The following is a 19,634-nucleotide window of genomic DNA, read 5'->3' on the forward strand; positions in this document are numbered from 1 at the left end:
GCACTGATCACAAAATGGTCGATCGCTGAATTACCCGAGTACTTTCGATGACTTTACCACGTACAATATACCTGGTCCCTGCGCGTTAAATCTGGCCCAGAGGCACATCTTACAAGTATTCGTTGATAGTCTCCAGGTATCCTGGGGCTAGATCTATTACCCATACGTTCCCTATCACGGCTGCGCGAACCCATTGCCTACTACCCACCGCCCACCGCCTTTTTCGAGGCTTTCTGTGCATCCTGTGCCTTCTGCGCTTATGTGCCTGCGTGCTCTGTGCATCTTGTGCCTCTTGTGCCTCTTGTGCCGTCTGTGCCTCGCGCCATTATTCTTTGCCTTGAACTCTACGGAACCTACCTCTGTAGTAATATAACATATCTCAGCTATACCCCCGTCTCAGCGAACCGGCGCGGTTCGCTTCTTTGGGATATTCTTCCGAAACTGCGTCACCTTCATTTCCTTTTTGCTTTCTGTCTTTTTTTTTTTCTTTCTTTCGCTAGTTATATCATTATATCATTTCTCCGTATATCACTATTAACTTACTAATTCATTTAACTTTACTCATACGAGTAGACCATTGTGAACTTACCTAATTTCCTTTGAGAAGGAACGATAGCCGAACACATATACCGCGTGTTATACCTCTACGTAGTACATTTTGACTGTCTGGGCTTACCTTACCCCTTTTACCCACTCCATTTCTGACTATTGTCTACCTGTATTGTCTATTATCCAAGGTAGGTATTGTCGATTTTCGACGTCGACTGCGTACTGCCTCTTCTCGACTGTTACTGTTACTGTCTAAGCGCACGGCTGACACGGCCGACACGGCCGACACGGTGGCGGAGTCTGAGTTGACCTAGACGCGGCACGCCTCAACGGAGATTACCACGCACCTTTTGATCCCGCCGTCTCTACGCCGTATACGTCTCTGTCTCTGTCTCTCAGGCACAAAAATCCTACAATACCTACCGTGCATAGGTTACTGTGTAAGCTAAGGCCTCTCTGCGCCCTCTTCTCTTGTCCTTGTCCTTGTTTCTGTCTCTGTTCCCCTTTCTCTCCAGATCATTGTCCCCTGTCCCTGTCCCTGTCCCTGTCCTGTCTGGGTATGCATGTCCTAAGGTCGCTACGTATTCACCCATCTAGCTACCTACCTACCTACCTACCTACCTGCCTGCCTGCCTGCCTGTCTACCTTAGGTTATAACTAACTAAGGTAAAGTAGTGTACTGTATGTAATCAAAACGTTATCACATATGTACGTACGCAGTACGCAGCATAATGTACATAATCCTCTGGCCAGAGCCTTGCGATTTGCACTGCATCTGCATCTGATCCTGAATCCTGCGCAGATGTCGCTACGAGGTCGAGGTACGAATACGTAAACTACCTTACCTACCGTAGGCACCTTATTGGCAAAATGAGATAGTATGTTCTGTAATTTGCATTGAACGTGCGGTGGCACAGTTTGCGTCGCCGTCGCCGTCGCTGATAGACTAGGATATGTACTGGAGGACTATGTATACTCTATACTGCCTGTGCTATACGAAGAACAACACTGTATTGTGGTAAGGGTGGTAAGTTCCGTAATGTGCTGCAGTAGCAGCGACAGGACAGTAGTGACAGCAAGGTATTTAGTTAAGTGAAGTGGAAATGGAAAGATCAGCGGTAGAGGGGCATGAAGTGAGGCCGTTATTGAAGCACATGTACACTTTACATAGCGCATAACACATACCTTGGAGTCTTAGACATGAGGTAGACATACGCGTAGGCGAAATGCGTAGTGCTTAGTATTAATGCATATCCGCCGTGTGCTGCATGATGTGCAGTAGCAGGAGCAGGGGCAAGGTCCGCCGTATTCTGTACGTATCGAACCTTTTACGTACCTTTCTATAGAACTTTACTACCAGGTATATACCCTGCTGCCTACTTAGAGGCAAGTTAACGTTAGGGACTTTAGTCACTTTGCAGTCGCGTCAGTGTTATGTTATCCGTAACTCACAGAGTCATCGAGCTTCAATGCGATAAGTTAGGTATGACTTGTAGGTAGGTTGATACGCGTCGTGAAAGTAACAAGTAACAAGCACCCAGGCTGTTTTTATCAACTTTTCCTTTTCTTCTATCCTCTTTCTCATTCGAACCTTATTTTTTCCTTTTACGGTTTTCCGTAAGACTAGCTTCGTATTTTATACTTCATTCCATCTCTGTGCATTTGTGTAAACCTCTAGAAGTTTAGAACGCTTTTCCCAGAAGCAAGACAATATAGTAATCTTTCCTCAACGGAGCGAATGAGAAGTAGAAACAAGATAATGCAAATGCTAAGGTCATGGCTGAAAGGATACCGATACCCTAAAACGGGAAAAAAGAAATGGACGAGTCTCGTTAGTGCGAACAGTATGGGTATTAACATCTTAAGATGCTGTAAATAACAGAGAAAACTTTGTAAGGTCTGTAGTACGTGCGAGATCTAAGGTACAATACTACGTACACTAGAGGTAATCATCCATGGTTAAAGGTTACCAAGTAGGACTGGCTCCGGAACCGAAAGATTTATATGGTATCGGGACATCAAGACATCGGGATATAGGACGTCGGATCTCGCTGCGGGCCGACTGTCGGAGCGAGTCGTCTTCGCGCTATAATACACAAACCGTGGTTCGAGAGTCGAGGACCCCGAGTCTTGTCGTCATAACAATTACATTTCACTTCTTTGTCTTCTTGTGTTCCAATGGTTGGGTTAGTAAGTACTTTACGGTCAGGTATATCAAAATATGTCATGGTAAAATGTGTAGGCAACAAAGAAGGAAAATTGGGCAGGCAGCAGAAGAAGTAGCAGTTCTGCGGAGATAGAGTAGTGTAGAAGACAGGAATATTGCAGTCTTGTAGATGTAGATGTTTTAGCGATATCGGCAGTCGGGTTTGGGGGTATAGAATATAGAGCTCTGTACCTTATAGATTGAATACCTACCTTAGTTATGAGAGAAGGCAAATGGGCTGCCGATATATTGGAAGATGGGTGTATGAACATTTGTTATTACAATTTGAGTATGTCGTGGATAATTGCATAATTGCTTTTCTATAAAAATAAATAAATACGGGTTAAAGAGTGACGGGAAAGAATAAAGAAAATCAAGATGGATAAATAAAGAGGATAAAATAAAAATAAAAACAAAAACAAAAACAAATAAAATAAAATAAATCACGATGCTATAACATCCACGAGAATACAATCTACCTTCATTTATCTAATCCAAATCCAGTCTAGAATGAACGATAGCAAAGACCAATAACTCACAGTTAAATAGCATAGTGTGGTTCTGCAAAATCAGGATGAGGATGTGGACTTGAATCATGCTTGCGCACATCTTCTGCAAGGACAAACGCTTGTTGAACGCCCATAAATTGTCCCATCAAGTCAAGCGTGTCTATGATTCTCTTTCGGAGAAGAGGGCCGGTTGTCGGAAGCGTGCCGATAAGATAGAGAGACCAAGGAAGTGCATTGCCGCCAAACAGTCGAATCATGGGAAGCGTAGAAGGCCGCGCCGGAACCCATGGAGACGAGGACGATGTGCATCTCGGTCGGTTGAAATCCAACCAGAAAAATCGGTGTTTGGTAAGGAGGGTTTTTGGTGAAATGTGGGAATGCTGCTCCGCTGGAGGCGAGGATGATGAAGATGAAGAAGATGAAGAAGATGATGGAGGAGAGGAAGAAGATGCAGATGGCGAAGAAGATGAAGATTGTGAAGAGGATGATGATGATGATGACGATTCCCCTTGGACCTTGGAAATATATCCTATATGCTGAGGTACAGAGGCAAGAATGTCCGACTGCACCTGAGATAAATTGTTAATCGCTTCATTATATTGTGAAGCGTACTCCTGGTGCATGGCCCAGCCTGGATCAGCCCTGAAAAGTCTCTGAAAGGTACGCAGGATGAGGTAATTCAGCAAAATTCTGGCTTTTCGCACGCCGTTCCAAGTCGATACGGACAAAAAGTCATTGTACACGTGATAATAACCGTCAAAGACAACGTCCGGATCATCCGTCGTATACACTGTTTCGTACTGCCAACTGGGGTCCACGTTGTCAAAGACTGCCGCAAAGCGATGGTCAATCTCTCTGGCCCTCATCACAATATATTGAGGGTCAGCGACATATCCCTGCTTCACCAACGCATAAAAGTCGACAAATTCCGCATCTCCCTCGAAAAGACGCCACGCTGGATCGTTGACGTCTCTGACCTTTTGGCGGACTTGTGCTATGAGGTCCACCATACCCTCAGGCAATGGTAGACCGTGTTTGAAGCAAGTAATCATGAGACTCGAAGTTGCCTGGATAAACATTCGGACCTGTTCCTGCGTCTTCAGATGCTTTTGACCCCGTAATTTGAGAAGGGCAGCAGATCCTTTGACATGGTTCGTCCAGGCCTCAAGCGAATTCGGACCGTAACCAGAATTCGCTTCGTAGAAGCCCATGAGCATCGTCGCAAGCAGAGTAGTATCTTCTTTGGCACTGTCTGGTGAAGCCAACGCTTTGTTGGTCAATCGAAGAGCATTCACATATTCCTTTTTGGCCTCCTTCATCAAAGCTGGGTCGTAGACGAAACTCGAAAGACCAGCTGTGCCAAGTGCCCTCATGCATGTTAGGACAGTCTCCCCAATCCGTTCAGCCATCAGCCCCGTCTTCCCTCCCACCACATAGTGGGTAAAGAAGAAGGCGGTAGCCTTGTGGTAAATGGACGGAGAGAGAGTATATTGCAACGGCATGAAGGCGAAATTCACTACCGACACGCGGTTGCCATTTTGAGAGGTGATTGTCGGCAGGGCTGCAGACTCCCCTGCAGCGGTTCCTGTCCCTGGAGACGTCTTGTCCTTTACCTTTTTGATGACCTGACCAGTCTCATCCTGGAACATCAAGTCTACTTGGTTCCTATAGCCTGGACATTCTGCATTGATTTTAGCGCAGTTGGCGCACCCGCCGGGTTGCTGGTCGCACTATAGGAGAGGTTATTTCAAATGTCAACACAACAAAAACTTAAATGCATGTTAATCCAAGCAATCAGGAAACTCAAACGCACCCGTATCTTTCTGGCCCGACATCTTCCACACCCTTTGGATGGCTTTCCTCGATAAACCATTTTTGGATTTAGTTGGATTTTGCTGTTTGAAGCTTATAGGCCACTAGCCCCTGGTGCGAAACCCACTTCTAAGAGTGTCTCCACTTGTGGCAGAGTAACTTCTTTGAACATAATATTGATCTGACGATGAGGCTGAACTAACGTTGCCAGAGCTCGCAAAGCCATCTCAATAAGGCATCCTGAGCGACGGCCCGACGCTGACGTGGTGCGTGCGGGCAAGGCCTGCAGATCATTGTTAAGCAGTAAGCGGGGTTGCATTTAAGGACCCACGGAGGAACAATAAGTGTTGCGACAGCGTGTATAGCAAACTGGGTTACAGAAGAGCTGAAAGACTGAAATAGACAATTGTGAGGTCTAATGGACAAAGCCTGTCAAAGATATCATCTTCCAATCCTTTCGTTGCGCAGAACTGTATTAGTACTGCAGAGAAAGGTAGTGTCCTTCGTCGGGGCCACTGCAACACTTTCTGACGTCTACCGGTTATACAATGCTGTCAACAAAAGTTGCTGCGACAACACTGTGCACAACTTCGCGACAACAGAGGCTGTGCTGGCAAGACAACCCTTTTCCATGGCGTCATAAAATCGGCGATATTAGATGAGGATGACAGAGTCTCTGGCGGATTTCTGCATCCAGTCATTAGCAGCGCCCAAACGTTTATCGTGACGAGGAGATTAATCTCTCCGGATGATCAAAACTAGCTAGCCAAGAGGAGATAGACTAACCACTCCAACCGGCGCTGCGCGAAACTATCTGGAATTGATCTCCACATCTTCCACCAAGGTAAGCAGACAAGCTCTTCTTAGCCGCGAATCTTCAACCCTAAACTGCTCACGCTAACGGTTCAAGCTTAAATCTCCAATGCAGTCGTCTACACAGTAGTTGGGGGCCAAAGGCCGTAGCTTCCACGAGTTCCGAAAGCTACGCAATTGTCGAATGCGGGGGAAATGTTCAAAATGGGGCCGGACCGGGCCTTCCTGGGCCTCAATTGTGCAGACGAGCATAAATACCCAGGAGTGCGGCGGGCATAGGATTCGGAAAACTGTCTTTCAATAGCAAAATTAAATATTGACGGACGAGAAGTCTACAGGAGCTGGGAAATTCGTGCAATTGGAAGATGAAATTCTATACGATATTGAGCCTTGTTTTGGCTGGTAAGAGCCCATCACAGGCCATGAACGACCTCGGGACAGGCGCTAACGTGCTCAAAAGTTTTCCTGGGCAACGCTCTCGGCCAGTCCCTTCAAAATGAGCTCTCGCAGAGCTATGCACCGATATACGAGACCTGTCCTTCTGGGATACAATTTATTCGCCCGGCAAAGGGTCTTGCTCCAGCAGAAAGAGACTGGGTCCAAGGTCGCAAGAGAGTGGCCGCCTTCTCGTTTGCTTCGTACCTAGAACGTCTAGGCCTGCAAAATTTCGATGTGGCAGACTATTTCGATCGTCTGCATAGCTCAAACTTTTCCAATGTGCCTACGATAGGTTTTGCCATTAGCGGCGGTGGCTGGACGTCTGCCTTAACGGGGAGTGGAATTCTGAGGGCCATGGACGATCGATTCGATGCTGCAAATGACCAAGGGACGGGTGGATTGCTTCAGAGCTTGACCTATATATCTGGACTATCTGGCGGCTCCTTTGCAACGGTGTCTTTTCCGGCATTCGACTTTCCTACAGTCGACGACATCGTTAATAGTTGGTTTCCGGAGATCGACCGCCTAAACGGTGTAACAAACAGCACGCCTCACGCTTCCCCTCCGGATCAAATTTTTGAGTCTATTGCTGAAAAAGCAGAGGCGGGTTTTAATGTCACATTTGCCGACTTTTTTGGCCGTGTCCTTGGATACGAATTCCTTCCTGGACAAAACGGTGGTCTCAACGTCACTTGGTCAAGCATTGTTAATATGACAAAGTTCAAGCACTATGAAGTGCCATTTCCCATTATTCAACTTGCTACCATCGAACCCAATAATCCACAGGCCTTTGGTGTCCAAATCCCGACCAAAAATAATACAATTGTAAGTATCAAGTGCCCAGAGCGCAATGCTGCAATGGATGAATTTACTAACCAAGAATTTAATAGCTCGAAGTGACACCACTTGAATTCGGTGCATGGAACGGGTCCATCTCAAGCTTTACCCCAACGGAGTGGGTGGGTACTTATTTGGACAATGGAACTGCCGTAAATAAAAGTGCCTGTGTTAGAGGTTTTGATAGAGCTAGGTTCGGATCTCCCTCCTTTTTTTTTGTATCAACGATCCTAATTCGTGCTCTAGCTTCATCATGGGTAGTTCCGGTGATGCATTCAACTTGTGGTACGTGCAGACCGAGTCCAATGGCTCTGTTGGGGGCTTTGCAAAGCGCTCGCAGCAGCCCACGAAGAGGTCACTGGCACAAAAGAAATCGCTGTCCAAGCGGGCTAGTTTCCCTCCGGCGATACTCGAGGAAATCGTTTCAACATTCAACGACACATTTGGAGAAAACGTCACTGAATCGGCCTATGCCATTTGGCCCAATCCATTCGCCGGACTTCCATCCTCTTCGCCTTTTGTCCAGCAGGAGCAGGATCTTCTTGTTGTAGATGGTTCCGAGTCCGGCCAAACCATCCCTCTGTGGGGTCAGATTCAGCCAGCGCGTTCTCCTAATTTCATCATCGCCTGGGACAGCAGTGAAGATGCTATGCCATACAATTGGGACAATGGAACAAACCTGTACAATACATACCTGGCGGCCAACGCTTCTGGTATTCCGTTCCCCATTGTCCCACCGGCCACGACAATGATCAATAAGAATTACACTCTGCATCCGGTATTCTTCGGCTGCAATGCCAACCTGACCACCACCAAGAGCTTGAATTCGCCCATTGTTCTATACCTCGCCAGCGCACCATATACCGCCTACACCAACTTCTCCTACTCACAGTCGAGCGAGTCCAGACAGCAAGTCGAGGAGATTCTTGTCAATAGTTTTAACCTATTCACACAGGCAAATGGTACACTGGATTCGAATTGGGCAAGTTGTATCGGCTGCGCTGCAATTGATCGCAGTTTGACAAAGGTTGGCTTGAACCGCACCGCGCAGTGCTCTCAGTGCTTCAGCCGATACTGCTGGGATGGATCGTACGATAATCGCAAGCCGAGCATGATCAATCCGTCTTTGCTTCTGAATTCATCTGAGACTTTTGAGAAGTGGAACTCGTCTAACCCGTTCTAATGCCCCCTCCCTGTGTCAAGCGTTTCTTGAAGAATAACCTAACACTTAGCACCTAATAATATTTTAATTTCACTCCCGCGATCAACTCATCTCAATGATTATTATATCAAACATCTATTGCCATCAGTCCATCTCATCTAAGTTGTTATCAGTAGCCTCCTCCAAGCTCCCATTGAACCAACACATTCTATAAGCCTGTCCATATACCCAACACCAGTAGCAAACAATCCAGACTTTTATCCAGACTTTTATTGTCCTCCATATCTACAATACCCGCTACCTTTCCCGTAAAAGCTACATAACATTACATTACACTACCCCCGGAATGACAGCCCTTCTTGCGCCCACCTTCTCCCTCCCAAACCGCTCCACGTACCACCTCTTCCCTTGCAATGCTCGGGGAAACATTGTGCTTATCTCATTCAGCAAGAAACTCCGCGCTGGCACACACGTGAATCCCGTCATCATCCAGTATCCTGTCCACTCGATCCACTCGCATAGATAATGCGGGTACAAGATGACTCGGAAAAGGCCGCTATGTGGCATCACGTAGACTTTATCTACCTTTTTCCTTTTCTCGCTTCGCTCGTTCTTCTCGTTCTTCTCGTTCTTCACACTTGTCTCGAGCTCCTCTGTCCTCTGAGATTCGCCTTGTACCTTCTCCTCAGGCTTGTCCTCTGTCGTCGTCTGAGACCCGTTTCGCCCATCAGACTCCCTCTGCCCACCCGCCTTGTCGAACTCACTCCGTTCGTTCTTCACCGCGCCGCTCGCGCCGCGCCGAATCTGCCGTAAATGCTCATCATGAAAGACATTCCCCGCAAATCCCACCGCCCAGACCACCAGCCCCAGGGGCATCCAATACCCATAACGCATCGCTGTCCAGTCAGCATCGCTCACGGGACCGTACCCGCCCAGCCACCCGCCAATGCTGAGCGCGTTGCATATCTGGAATACCAGCGCGGCTGCCCACACGAGGACATGGATAGGCGACATGGTCGGGTTGAACACCAGTGGGGCGAGTAGAGCGCGGTAGATGTAATGGATGACCTGTGCATCTTTAGTTTTTTTTCTCTTCCTCTCTTTCTTTCTCTTCCCCGCTTATTTTCTTTTTGTGATATTCTTCCTTTGCGATTTCGGACACTGAAATATAACAGCTGGATAGCCAATGGAAAGAGAGTATAAAAAAAGAAGACAATTAAAGTAAGATAAAGAGAGGGGGAGGGGGAGTCGAAAGAGACAAAGAGACTACTGGAGTAAACATACAAACAGCAAAACCATAATCCAATTCGCCAGCGGCAGGGACGTAACACCCATACCCAGCCTCGCGGGCAGAGTGTACACGATATACACCAGGATCATGAACCCCGGCGCTTCCATGGTCGCCCAGGCGATTTTACCGGGTATGTTGAGCGAAGAGGTGATGGATGTTTTGCCCTGCGGGTAAAAGTCCACGAGCCATTGGATTGTCGTGACCTATATGCTAACGTTATTTTTGGTCCAGTTATAAAACGTAGTTATACAGATTCTTCAGTTCCTCTCCCCCACCCCAAAGTTCCACCTCCTTCGTTTGGAATGGAGTAAATGGAAAGTATCGAGAGGAGAGGTAGGTACGTCTAGTGCAGTGGGATCATATGGGAATGGGACATGCGAGCAAGGAAGAGGGACGGGAATAGGGAATTGACAATGAGGACTGGCAATGGCAACGGGAACGGGAACGGGAACGGTGACTGGGACAAAAGCGAAAAATTAAAAAATAAAAACTGAAAACTGAAAGGTGAAAACTAAAGAATGAAAAGTGACATTATGCGCAGTGCGCCAAATTGCGCACCAATGGGAACTTGTGTCTATAAACTTCCACAGAGGAACACTTAAAGGCCGAATGGAACAAAAAAAAACTTACGAGTGGGAAAAATCGCCAGAGATAGGAAACAAGTTCCCAGTTCTCGCGGGACGGAGGTAACCAGTTCTCGAGAACGGGCATGATGGTGGATGAGAGACGGGAAAAGAAAAATGTTGAAATGGCTGGGTTTGTTTGAAGATGGCAAAGTAAAGGGCGTGATTTATTGTTGTTTTGCCTGGTTCGGTTTCAGGGTCTCATGTCGTCACGACTTGCAGTATTATGAGCTTCAGGCCTCTCCAACGCGATTTGAACCGGGCTATAATTTATTGAATTACATGACGTCGTACTACAGTACATGCATGTGCTGGATGATTTTTTGTAAATTTTTTGACGTTGGTGTCAGAATCAAGGGAATTTATCTGGGTTTAATGATTATTGATGGAAATGTATGCCTCGCGTGGCTGCGAACGGGCGTTCTGTGGACTGTTCCCCACGGCGACCAACGCGATGGATAATCATTCGCATTTTCAGGTTGGCCATGTTCATAATTCCACTGATTATTGCAGGTTGCTTTCATGATGTTGTATTATATTGATCATGAAAACATGCAGTCATCAAGAATTCCCGCTCCCGAAAACAAGTCACAGTCGAGCAGTTGCGACGTTTGAGACGACAGTCCGTCATTACAAAGCGCGGCAGTCTCGGCGACACTGAGATCAAAACTCCCCTGACTTTGTTGACTTTTTTCTAGAGAAACAAATTCATCATGGGCATCACCAGTCACACTCATTTCGCCAGGTACTTGTCGTTCTTCATTCTTGTGGAGTGGCTCCAGGAGAAGACTTTCGTCATCCCACAACTTATTCTCACCCGAGTACGAAGATGCCTCGTCCAGAGGTTCAAAATCGCTGAATAGGTCTTCAAAATCGGGGTCCAAGGAAATGTCGTGTTCAAGAGGTGTGAACTCGAGGATCTCTTCGCCCTGGTTTACTGGGACAGCGAGGATCTTCTTGGACGCATTTTCTACCCTCCGAGTGGCATGGGATGACTCCTCGTTTTTGTGACGTCTATTTTGGCGCAAAGTACCAACCGGTTTCAATGATTTGGTGTTTCCTAAATCCCGACTTGCGCGATCCAAGACCTTCCAAAGCTGCGTTCTGATGCCTGTATGAATCGATCTTGCACTGCCACGTCCTGTTGTTGGGCTCAAATAGGGCATATGTGATACATCTCTAATCTTCTCTTTAATATCGACACACTTTGAGCGCTTTGCGATGCCGAAAAGAGCATCTCCAATGACTGGAAGAAACTCAAGACGATCTCTAATCCCCTAAATATACAGTGTCAGCATTTACAAACACAGACCTCGCACCATCACTGACTGCCGCGTATCCAGGACTCCATAATAATGGACATATCTTGTCTAGTGTATTAATCTTATGAGCAGCCTTCAACGAGATAGTTTGAGACAACAGCCTAGGCTTGTCCGTAATGACATGTCGTAGCGCCGCATCAAGGATTCCCACGGTGTCGTTGCAGAGCTCAGATTCGTCTAGTAATGTTCCGCTGGGTCTCAAGTCAATAGCAATATCTACCGTATCCAACGAAGCAGTGCAGAAGCCTTCGGGCGGTCGCAGGGAATATATATCTCGGTCTTCAGGCAGCCCATTTCTCCTATTCTCGGTAACTGCTGACATTAAACAACGTAAGCAGATCGAGAAACTTTCTGATCCGTCATTCGACCTTTTAGTTCCGCTTTTCTGAAGAATAGTTGAGGCCTGGAAGCCCAAATCCTTCCAGAGCTGCAAGATTTAGTAGACCTTTATGTCCAGGAGAGAATGTTGTATCGAACCTGTGTCTGCTGCAAACCATTCTCCAATGACCGGAAAACAATCTCCCGTCCCACCGTCCCCCCATTTCCTGTAGTGTACAGGCAGAAGCAAACTTGTATTGGTCGGGAATACACTATTGCGAGGTCGTTCGTTTCTATTTTTTGGAACAATTCAGAGCCTGAAGGCAATTCCTGCAACGAGCTGAGCTGGATAGATGAAGCGACATCTATTTCTCGCTGGGTCTTAGCGTTGTATAACACGAAGTTGCCAAGCGTATATCTGGCTGACGGCATGTGAAGGTGATCTGTCAGGGATAATTAAGTGCTTGTATCAGCTATATGGCAGAAGCCGGCGAATGAATGATAAAGTCCAGTACGCTTCCGTCTCTGGCGATGTTAGGCGCCTCTGAACAGATTCTGCATGTGTCCGGTAATATCATTGAACTAGGAATGAACAAAGTTATGTTTGAATTCTTGCACAGAATAAAATGTCTTCGGTTTGCATGTTCGAAGCCGCTAAGGATGCCTGAAATGCCATTAAATCGCCCCTGGAAATCTTGATAATGGCAAATGCTAGCAAATTGAATATATAAGCTGAATTCTGTAACTCCAATGCACATCTTCTTTGGCTTTTCAATTGTGCCGTATTCCGAACTCTCTTGTTTATACCCATAACGACGTTTAATATGCTCTAACAAGTTTAATCGCAGAACATGAATTTTCAGTGATGATGATGAACACCATCACCGGGAAAATGGAAACAATGCTTAGAAGGGCTCAAATCTCAGAATCGCTTCTCTCGTGGACTAAAAACGGATGACTTTGCAAACTTCTTTTATCGCTATGATGAAGCATTCTCCATGGAACCAAGTCCAAACATTCTGATCGAGTTATTGTAGGCCCTGCATATGCATTGTCAGCTTATTCAGACTCCTCACTGACCAAATGAATCTACCATAGTAGAGTTCGAAGAGGATTCCAGAACTTACGCTTCGGCAACCTCCTCTACTGGTACACCCTTTACTTTTGCAATGACGTGAGCAACGAGCGGAATTGTAGCAGGCTCATTGCGGCCCTTCACCATAAGACCCTTTGCCCACTTCTCCTTCTTCACGGCTTTCGGCATCGGTGGTGCACCGGCTAGAAATTTAGCAGAAGCATGAGAAGGCCGGATTTCGCACTACATATTATGTCATCATCAGTTAAAGTTTCCTTGTAGCAGCAGAACCGACCGCACTGAAGAGCGAATTGGCTCGCTCCGTACGTTGGAATCCAAGGGATTTTTTTGACTTACCCAGGGTCCGTCGGTTTCTATTTGCAATCTCTCCAGCGGAATTTCCTTGACGACGGCCAGGTTATCCTCGCTCTTCATGGAACAGCCGTTTACACCAATATCCAGACCCAGTGCCACAAGCCTCTGCATCTCCTCTATTGTCCCGGTAAAACTGTGCACAAGACCTCTTTTTGGCAGCTCTGGGAGTCTCGCACCCAGTAACCGCTCAAAATCCTCGCTCGCAGCACGAGAGTGTAGGAATAGCGGAAGTTGTACTTTCACAGCAAGATCTAGCTGTGCTTCAAAATACTTTAGCTGCGGCTCCTTTGGCGTGAGAAAGAGTCTGTCGTAATCAAGTCCAATTTCACCAAACGCTACGGCGTGGCCACTGGCTTTGGCGCGAATGGCAAGATCCTCGAGGGCTGACAACAGTGCGGCAGGCCCGCCAGCATGCGTATCAAATTGTTTAGCAGAGCAAGGGTGCACGCCAACAGTAGCATAACAGAGACCGGCTGTTGGAATAAGGAGACGTATAATTAGCAAGGGCAACGAATAAGCGCAATTCATAATGGCCTTACGATTTTCCACCGCGATCTGAACTGCATGCTCGGATTCTTTGAGGTCGGACCCCGTAACCATCATCTTTTCGCATCCAGCTTCGACAGCCCGTTGAACGACATCATGGAAGTCATCGTCGTGCGCTTGCTTTTCATGATAGACGCCTCGAAAAATGGGATCGCCAAGGTTGATTCCAATCTGTATTACTTAAGACTCAGCGTATATTCTTCTTATATTGTAGAATTCGGCGAGCATTATGAGCTGGAGGGAATGGCGTATGATCAACCAGCTGGGTGCGAACCGACATCTACATATCTCAGCTTCTTCTCGCTCAGGACATCGGGTATTTCCGGCTGTTGCGGCGGTTGTGCTGTGTTTGTCACTATTTGAATCCATGTCAGCCAGTATCCAGAAAAATAGTAGGGTGGTGCCATTGTCCAACTTTTCGTCCTCGTGTAACTTGCAACGGCCGGCAACTGCGCTTTCTGAAGGTGAAGAGGTAAAACTTGCGACGCAATCCGTGCTTTCTCACTGCCGGTGATTCGAAGATTTGAAGCAGAAATAAATCGCGTAGAGCCGCGTAAAAGGAAAGACATACAATTTTACGTTTGAGTAACGCAGTTCCTATGTCTTCAATAAGTTTAAACTAACAGTGTCTATCTGCGAAACGCTTTGAACAAGGGAAGCGTGAGTGTCTCACCGCCTTCGGTTGACAGCGGCAAAATTTAAGGTACGTACACAAAACCGTCATACTACATCATAGAAGCGGCAGCGATAAGACCGAGGCGTCGCAAGTACAAAATGTACCTAAAGTCCAAGAAATTGAATAAATATCTATGGTGTTCCGATATGAGAGCGCCTCCTGCCAGCAGTAAATTCCAAGTGAATCCTTGAAAAGCTATGCCCGCGCCGGACCCCATTATTGTTTACCCACCACGCCATGTACAAAAAAGTCTACAGCGAAATCAGATTGAAATGCGTCACCACGCCGGACTTAGACGGTAGGATTGTCATCTTTGATCTTTCCCTCCTGTACGACACCGACACTAACACCTGCTTCGCCAGTCATCCAGCTTGGCATCTTTTCACCATCGACTGCGCCAGTCTCGACAAGCCGACGGATGCCAGCGATTACGTGAGAGCCGTGAAAAGCCAATTGTACCTGTGGACTCCATGTTTTCAATAGCGAATCTTGTTCTGTTCCTTGCTGTAATGACAATCGAGACTCAGACGGCTGCTCGTCACGAGACCCTTGATCTTTAAGTCGAATATCCAGCCGCTCGATACCTTTACCGTCCCCTTCCAATCCGGTACAGCCAAAGCGCCCTCCTGCAATTTCGATGAGTCGCTTTTTGGTTGCCTCATCAGCAGCCGGCAACCCTATTGCTTGAAGTTTGGCTGGGATGGAGTCACCAACTTTCTCATTGTCGGAGTTATGCTCTGAATCCTCATTCGCTATGGGTTCTCGCATACTTGGCTCGACATGATTCAGCGGGCTATCTTCAACAGTCCCCTCGGCAAAGATGCTCCACCCGCCAGCCGCATTATTACCTCGTCCCGGGCCCCGAAGGGCAAGAAGTGCTGATAAGGACCTCGCAGTGAGAGAAGTTGACTCCAAGCTATATCGAGCTCTTGAGCGAGAGAATGCTCTTGGTAAAGCCTGCAGAGGTTGTTAGTATTGAAACAAGCCCGATTAAACATGTAATTTGTACCTCGATAACCATTCTTCGAAGATTACGACCTTCCACTCCAGCGGCTTGCCCTGGAGATGAAATCAACGAGATGTAAACCATTGGACAATTGTCAGGAAAAACAACGTAGAGAACTCTAGATCCGTCTCCAGATGTCTGAGCACCATTTGATAGGTGGTCAAGCATGGATCGCTGGTTGTTGTAAGGAGAGTCATGAATATGAACCCGAAGAATAGCCAGTGACAGTGGCTCTACACGCGCAAGGTAATAGTGTGCTTTCACGAGTGGTGCCACTTCGGATTGGAGATTGCGTAAAAATGTAGGAGCATGGAACCGGGGAAGCGATTCCTTGGCCTCTCTCGTAAGGTTATCATCCTGGCCTGCAATTGATGCCAATTTCATTGCTGTCCATTTTTGAGAGGAGTTGTGCTCCAGTAGGTAAAGTAGATCAGCTGTAGCAAGCTGATATAGTGTAATACCCTGTCGCCAGTCGCCCTCAAGGATGCGATCAATAACGTCTCTTTTTCCGCTTTTCCGCTCCTGTAGCTTCAAATACAAGTCTTGCAACTCTTCCGTATTCTGTGCTAATGGATAAATGTCATCGTCGGCATCATTATTTTCAGCATCCTCGGCGAGACAAGGCGAACATAGCGACTTATCCGGCTGTCGCAGCCATTGTTGCACAAGCGCAAGTAATGATGACCGAGAAAGCTTGCTTAACGTTCGTAAAACAGAGGAATGGTCGGCGGGGAGGCGAAGAGTGTGTGGAAGAGGCGCTGCCGTGGGCAGTGACAAGCGCGGTCGCGGGGCCATCCGCGCATCCCTTCCATGAGATGACGGAGTTTCAAGAAAGGCAATTGATCGGTCCTGTGAGCGAGGGTACCGTTTTCGTGGCCATCAACAAGATATCTTCCTATGTGTTTTTATTAACATTGAATCATGTTGCTGTATGGCCCTGTGCTTCACCTGTCCCCAGATCGCGTCGCGTGCAGTTTCCATGAACGCGTGCGATAATTATGTAATCAAACGGTTGGATGTGTCAGCACTTAGTTTGTCATAAGTCGACACAAAGTTATGCTAAAAGACATTACTTTGTACTTTACGAAGGTAACCAGACAGATTGTGCAGACCTGGGCCATGAGAACAGGGAATAATGGGCCCACTAGCTAAGTTATGACATTCTTCATTTTCAAATATTCCATGGCAGGTGATGGCCGAGGAGATTGGCAGCCCCCAGCGCGGAACTTGGATTCCCCTACTCTGTATGTTTTCTGACTTTGGGATACAAGTGGGCTCTGTAAGCAGGTATACTCCGTAGTTCCTTTGTATATGCAAGCCATTGCGTGGTTCTTTTCAATGTGCTAGACTTAACTCAGCAATAATCTACGAGGCAGGTATTATTCTCGCGGAGCCCACGAAATGAACGGTCTTCGGCGATCGACTTTCTGGATACTCCGTGGACAGCAGCCCTAGCATGGAATACGAGTACAAGTGATCCGCTTGTCATGATCCTGTTTCCTCGTAAGCAGAAGAAGACGTTGAGCCGTCGTAATCATCATCATCGACTAATCCGAAGTACTCCGGCATGGAGAACTTTGAATTTCCACTAGAGATAGGGATCTCTGACCGAATAGATTGATTAGATGTAAAGGCTCGGGTAACGTCTCCGATCTCGGGAAAAGGCGACCGTGTTCGACCCTCTGCATTCGGAAACTTTTCGCAAATGCCTACCCGGACTAGAATCGCGCCCTTCCTCGTCTTCTAGTGACTTGTAGGGCTAATACTTTGTCAATAATGTTCAAAGAAACCATGCACTCAGAGTTATCGTCATTGTTTATCAAGTGGATTTGAATCTTTTGTGAAATAACTTACCTCGATGCGAAAAGAAATAATGTCATCATTTCTTTTCTACTTGCTGTCCAGTCTTTGCTCCAAGCAATCTCAGAAGGGTCTCTTGCTCTATACACGTACGGTGGGGCAAAGGGTTTCATGGTGCCGGGTACCTCCGTGTATGTCAAGCTAATGACGAATAAAAATTACAAGCGGCCTTGTACAATTGGTACGTACCGGGTTATACTTGTGCACAAAAAGGGATCAAGTCGGCTAATCTGTGCTGTGATTGCTTGAAGTTGTTGGAACAGGCAAAGAAGCCCCCACCGTGCTGATCAATCACGAAATCGTTTTGCCCCACTACGGCTAAACCATCGGCACACCATTTCCCTCACTATTACTCACCAGTTTCTTTGATCCTGCTGGTTCTGTCCACTCACAATCCCCCCCCCCCCCCTGCCCTCGCCTCGTGCTGGGACACACGCACATACGTTCACGCCCTAATCCTTCCCTTCTTTCCGCCGCTGCCATTCGACATCCGTTTCTTTGCTCTTTCATCCACCCTCCCCCGCACCATTAGCAATAGATTACAAGACATTTCTCATCGCCGCCATCAGGACGGTTATTCGCATCATCGTCAGCATCCTCATCATCTTGGCTCAAAGGACCTCCCAATAAGGGCCTCTGTGCTCATCATGTCCAACTTCACCGGACGTCGAGCCCCAAATGTCTCGCAATACATTGCCAACTTGAACACGATTCCATCTCCCTACGAGGTCGCTGCGCAGCAACAGCAAGAGAACTTCAATCTCGACGACGATTTGGCCTTGTTCACCAACGCCCAATTCTTCGACTTTGATATTGGCGAGACTGTCAACCAGCAGCCAAACCAGCAGTCCTACTACAGCGCCAATGCTCAGGAAGCATCTTCACCGGACAATGTGCCGGCTGCCAAAGGAGCCGAATTCCTAGGTGGTATGTGCCTCAAGAGCATGATATACTAAGACCCCATAGAGATGGGTCTCCAAGCGCTGCCTATTGACTTGTCTTGTAGAAGAATTCCAGTTCCCGGACTTCAGCGGCATGGCCCACATTATGCCCAACACCCAGCAGCCTCACCACTATCGCGCTCAGGAGCACCACGCACAACACCAGCCTATTCAACCCAGCCCATACCACCCCAACTCTGCTGTTCACAGCCCTGCGGCTTCCAGCCCGATCGAGCCTCAAACTGGAGACAAGCGCAAGGCTGGTGCATTGAACGATTCTCTGTTGGAGGATACATCGCGCTTCGCGGCCGAGGAGGACAAGCGCCGTCGTAACACCGCAGCCAGCGCCCGATTCCGGGTCAAGAAGAAGCAGCGAGAGCAGGCTCTCGAACGCACCGCCAAGGAGATGACTGACAAGTGCACCTCGCTTGAGACTCGTATTGGCCAGCTTGAGATGGAGAACAAGTGGTTGAAGAACCTCATCACCGAGAAGAATGGCTCCAAGGACGAGATCGCCGACATGTGGAAGAAGTTCAACTCCGCCAACGCTGCGTCCGCAGACGATGCCTCCCGAAGTACTTCTGCCGGCAAAGACGGCGTCGGCACCTCTGCCGACCTCAAGGCCGAGTCCAAGGCAGAGACCGCCTAAGGTCGTCGCGCCGCTTCCACAGACCCTCTGAAAAAAATATTTAAAAGTTGGTGTTTCGTCCAGTTTATAAATCGATATATTCGTCTCTGATATATCTGATTTCGTCTCGCTTCTTGGCGCTTGTTGGAGCGCGGTTTTCTCGGTGGCGTTCACGCCATCGTCGCATGTATTTCACCTGAGACGCTAGATGTGGTTATGCTTCTCATCTCATTATATATCTTGTCAGGTATCTTTCAAGCCAGTTTTTACGATTCTCTTTTTTCTATTCCCCCCACCCTTTTCTTATCTACTCTTCTTGCCCATATACTTGCAGTTCCTTGATATATCCTTTTTGTTCTTCTTGTTGCTGTGAATGACTAGTCTTGTATTTGGAATTGGAATTTCTTCTTTTTTCTATATGGCTAGTTTTTTTGTTAGTTTGCTTGTAATCTTTTCTCTGATTCTAGAGTCAAGTAATCTACGTGCAATGATAATTCACAACTTTTATAAACAAGTACTCTCTATGCGCCTTTGTGAGACAATGGTACGGCAGTTGAGGTAATCAATATTACATCGCATCTTGTAAAACTGTATTATATCTAGATATGTACAATGGTATCGTCTATGTGGTTTTTCGGACAAACTTT

General features: G+C 47.2%; 9 protein-coding genes across 9 annotated transcripts; 3 read left to right on the forward strand and 6 right to left on the reverse strand.

Annotated features, from left to right (window-relative positions):
• Positions 1-508: 508 nt before the first annotated feature.
• On the reverse strand, positions 509-2,009 carry L228DRAFT_236843 (hypothetical protein; the record flags this gene model as incomplete). The annotated part of the gene is made up of 10 exons (XM_018330872.1): positions 509-531; positions 590-644; positions 677-705; positions 897-959; positions 1,171-1,186; positions 1,266-1,357; positions 1,395-1,495; positions 1,735-1,813; positions 1,918-1,925; positions 2,002-2,009. 10 exons carry the CDS (start codon positions 2,007-2,009, stop codon positions 509-511), a joined length of 474 nt encoding a protein of 157 aa, XP_018191338.1.
• Positions 2,010-3,051: 1,042 nt separating this feature from the next.
• Positions 3,052-5,286, reverse strand: L228DRAFT_280996 (hypothetical protein). Its single transcript, XM_018335854.1, has 2 exons — positions 5,078-5,286; positions 3,052-4,994 (listed from the first exon to the last, which is right to left on the reverse strand). The coding sequence occupies exons 1-2, from the start codon at positions 5,135-5,137 to the stop codon at positions 3,297-3,299; spliced, it is 1,758 nt and encodes a 585-aa protein (XP_018191339.1). The 5' UTR covers positions 5,138-5,286; the 3' UTR covers positions 3,052-3,296.
• A 968-nt stretch (positions 5,287-6,254) lies between these two features.
• Positions 6,255-8,347, forward strand: L228DRAFT_266236 (hypothetical protein; the record flags this gene model as incomplete). Its single annotated transcript, XM_018334830.1, has 4 exons — positions 6,255-6,291; positions 6,350-7,152; positions 7,218-7,357; positions 7,411-8,347. The coding sequence occupies 4 exons, from the start codon at positions 6,255-6,257 to the stop codon at positions 8,345-8,347; spliced, it is 1,917 nt and encodes a 638-aa protein (XP_018191340.1).
• Positions 8,271-10,371, reverse strand: L228DRAFT_259161 (3-oxo-5-alpha-steroid 4-dehydrogenase). The gene is made up of 3 exons (XM_018334140.1): positions 10,248-10,371; positions 9,611-9,820; positions 8,271-9,394 (listed from the first exon to the last, which is right to left on the reverse strand). Exons 1-3 carry the CDS (start codon positions 10,326-10,328, stop codon positions 8,657-8,659), a joined length of 1,029 nt encoding a protein of 342 aa, XP_018191341.1. The 5' UTR covers positions 10,329-10,371; the 3' UTR covers positions 8,271-8,656.
• L228DRAFT_83727 (hypothetical protein) lies at positions 10,143-10,742 on the forward strand. Its single transcript, XM_018336900.1, has one exon. The coding sequence runs from the start codon at positions 10,337-10,339 to the stop codon at positions 10,700-10,702; it is 366 nt and encodes a 121-aa protein (XP_018191342.1). The 5' UTR covers positions 10,143-10,336; the 3' UTR covers positions 10,703-10,742.
• On the reverse strand, positions 10,386-11,542 carry L228DRAFT_83746 (hypothetical protein). Its single transcript, XM_018336901.1, has one exon. The coding sequence runs from the start codon at positions 11,404-11,406 to the stop codon at positions 10,783-10,785; it is 624 nt and encodes a 207-aa protein (XP_018191343.1). The 5' UTR covers positions 11,407-11,542; the 3' UTR covers positions 10,386-10,782.
• Positions 11,543-12,494: 952 nt separating this feature from the next.
• Positions 12,495-14,504, reverse strand: L228DRAFT_244707 (deoxyribonuclease tatD). The gene is made up of 6 exons (XM_018331987.1): positions 14,292-14,504; positions 14,155-14,231; positions 13,870-14,047; positions 13,313-13,803; positions 13,008-13,198; positions 12,495-12,920 (listed from the first exon to the last, which is right to left on the reverse strand). Coding segments are annotated over exons 1-6 (999 nt in total). The 5' UTR covers positions 14,293-14,504; the 3' UTR covers positions 12,495-12,859.
• A 181-nt stretch (positions 14,505-14,685) lies between these two features.
• On the reverse strand, positions 14,686-16,488 carry L228DRAFT_259164 (CHL4-domain-containing protein). Its single transcript, XM_018334141.1, has 2 exons — positions 15,562-16,488; positions 14,686-15,509 (listed from the first exon to the last, which is right to left on the reverse strand). The coding sequence occupies exons 1-2, from the start codon at positions 16,351-16,353 to the stop codon at positions 14,844-14,846; spliced, it is 1,458 nt and encodes a 485-aa protein (XP_018191345.1). The 5' UTR covers positions 16,354-16,488; the 3' UTR covers positions 14,686-14,843.
• A 1,347-nt stretch (positions 16,489-17,835) lies between these two features.
• Positions 17,836-19,490, forward strand: L228DRAFT_244709 (hypothetical protein). Its single transcript, XM_018331988.1, has 2 exons — positions 17,836-18,345; positions 18,425-19,490. Exons 1-2 carry the CDS (start codon positions 18,066-18,068, stop codon positions 19,006-19,008), a joined length of 864 nt encoding a protein of 287 aa, XP_018191346.1. The 5' UTR covers positions 17,836-18,065; the 3' UTR covers positions 19,009-19,490.
• Positions 19,491-19,634: the final 144 nt, after the last annotated feature.

Source organism: Xylona heveae (genome assembly GCF_001619985.1).
Source record: "Xylona heveae TC161 unplaced genomic scaffold L228scaffold_2, whole genome shotgun sequence".
Lineage (NCBI taxonomy): Eukaryota > Fungi > Ascomycota > Xylonomycetes > Xylonales > Xylonaceae > Xylona > Xylona heveae.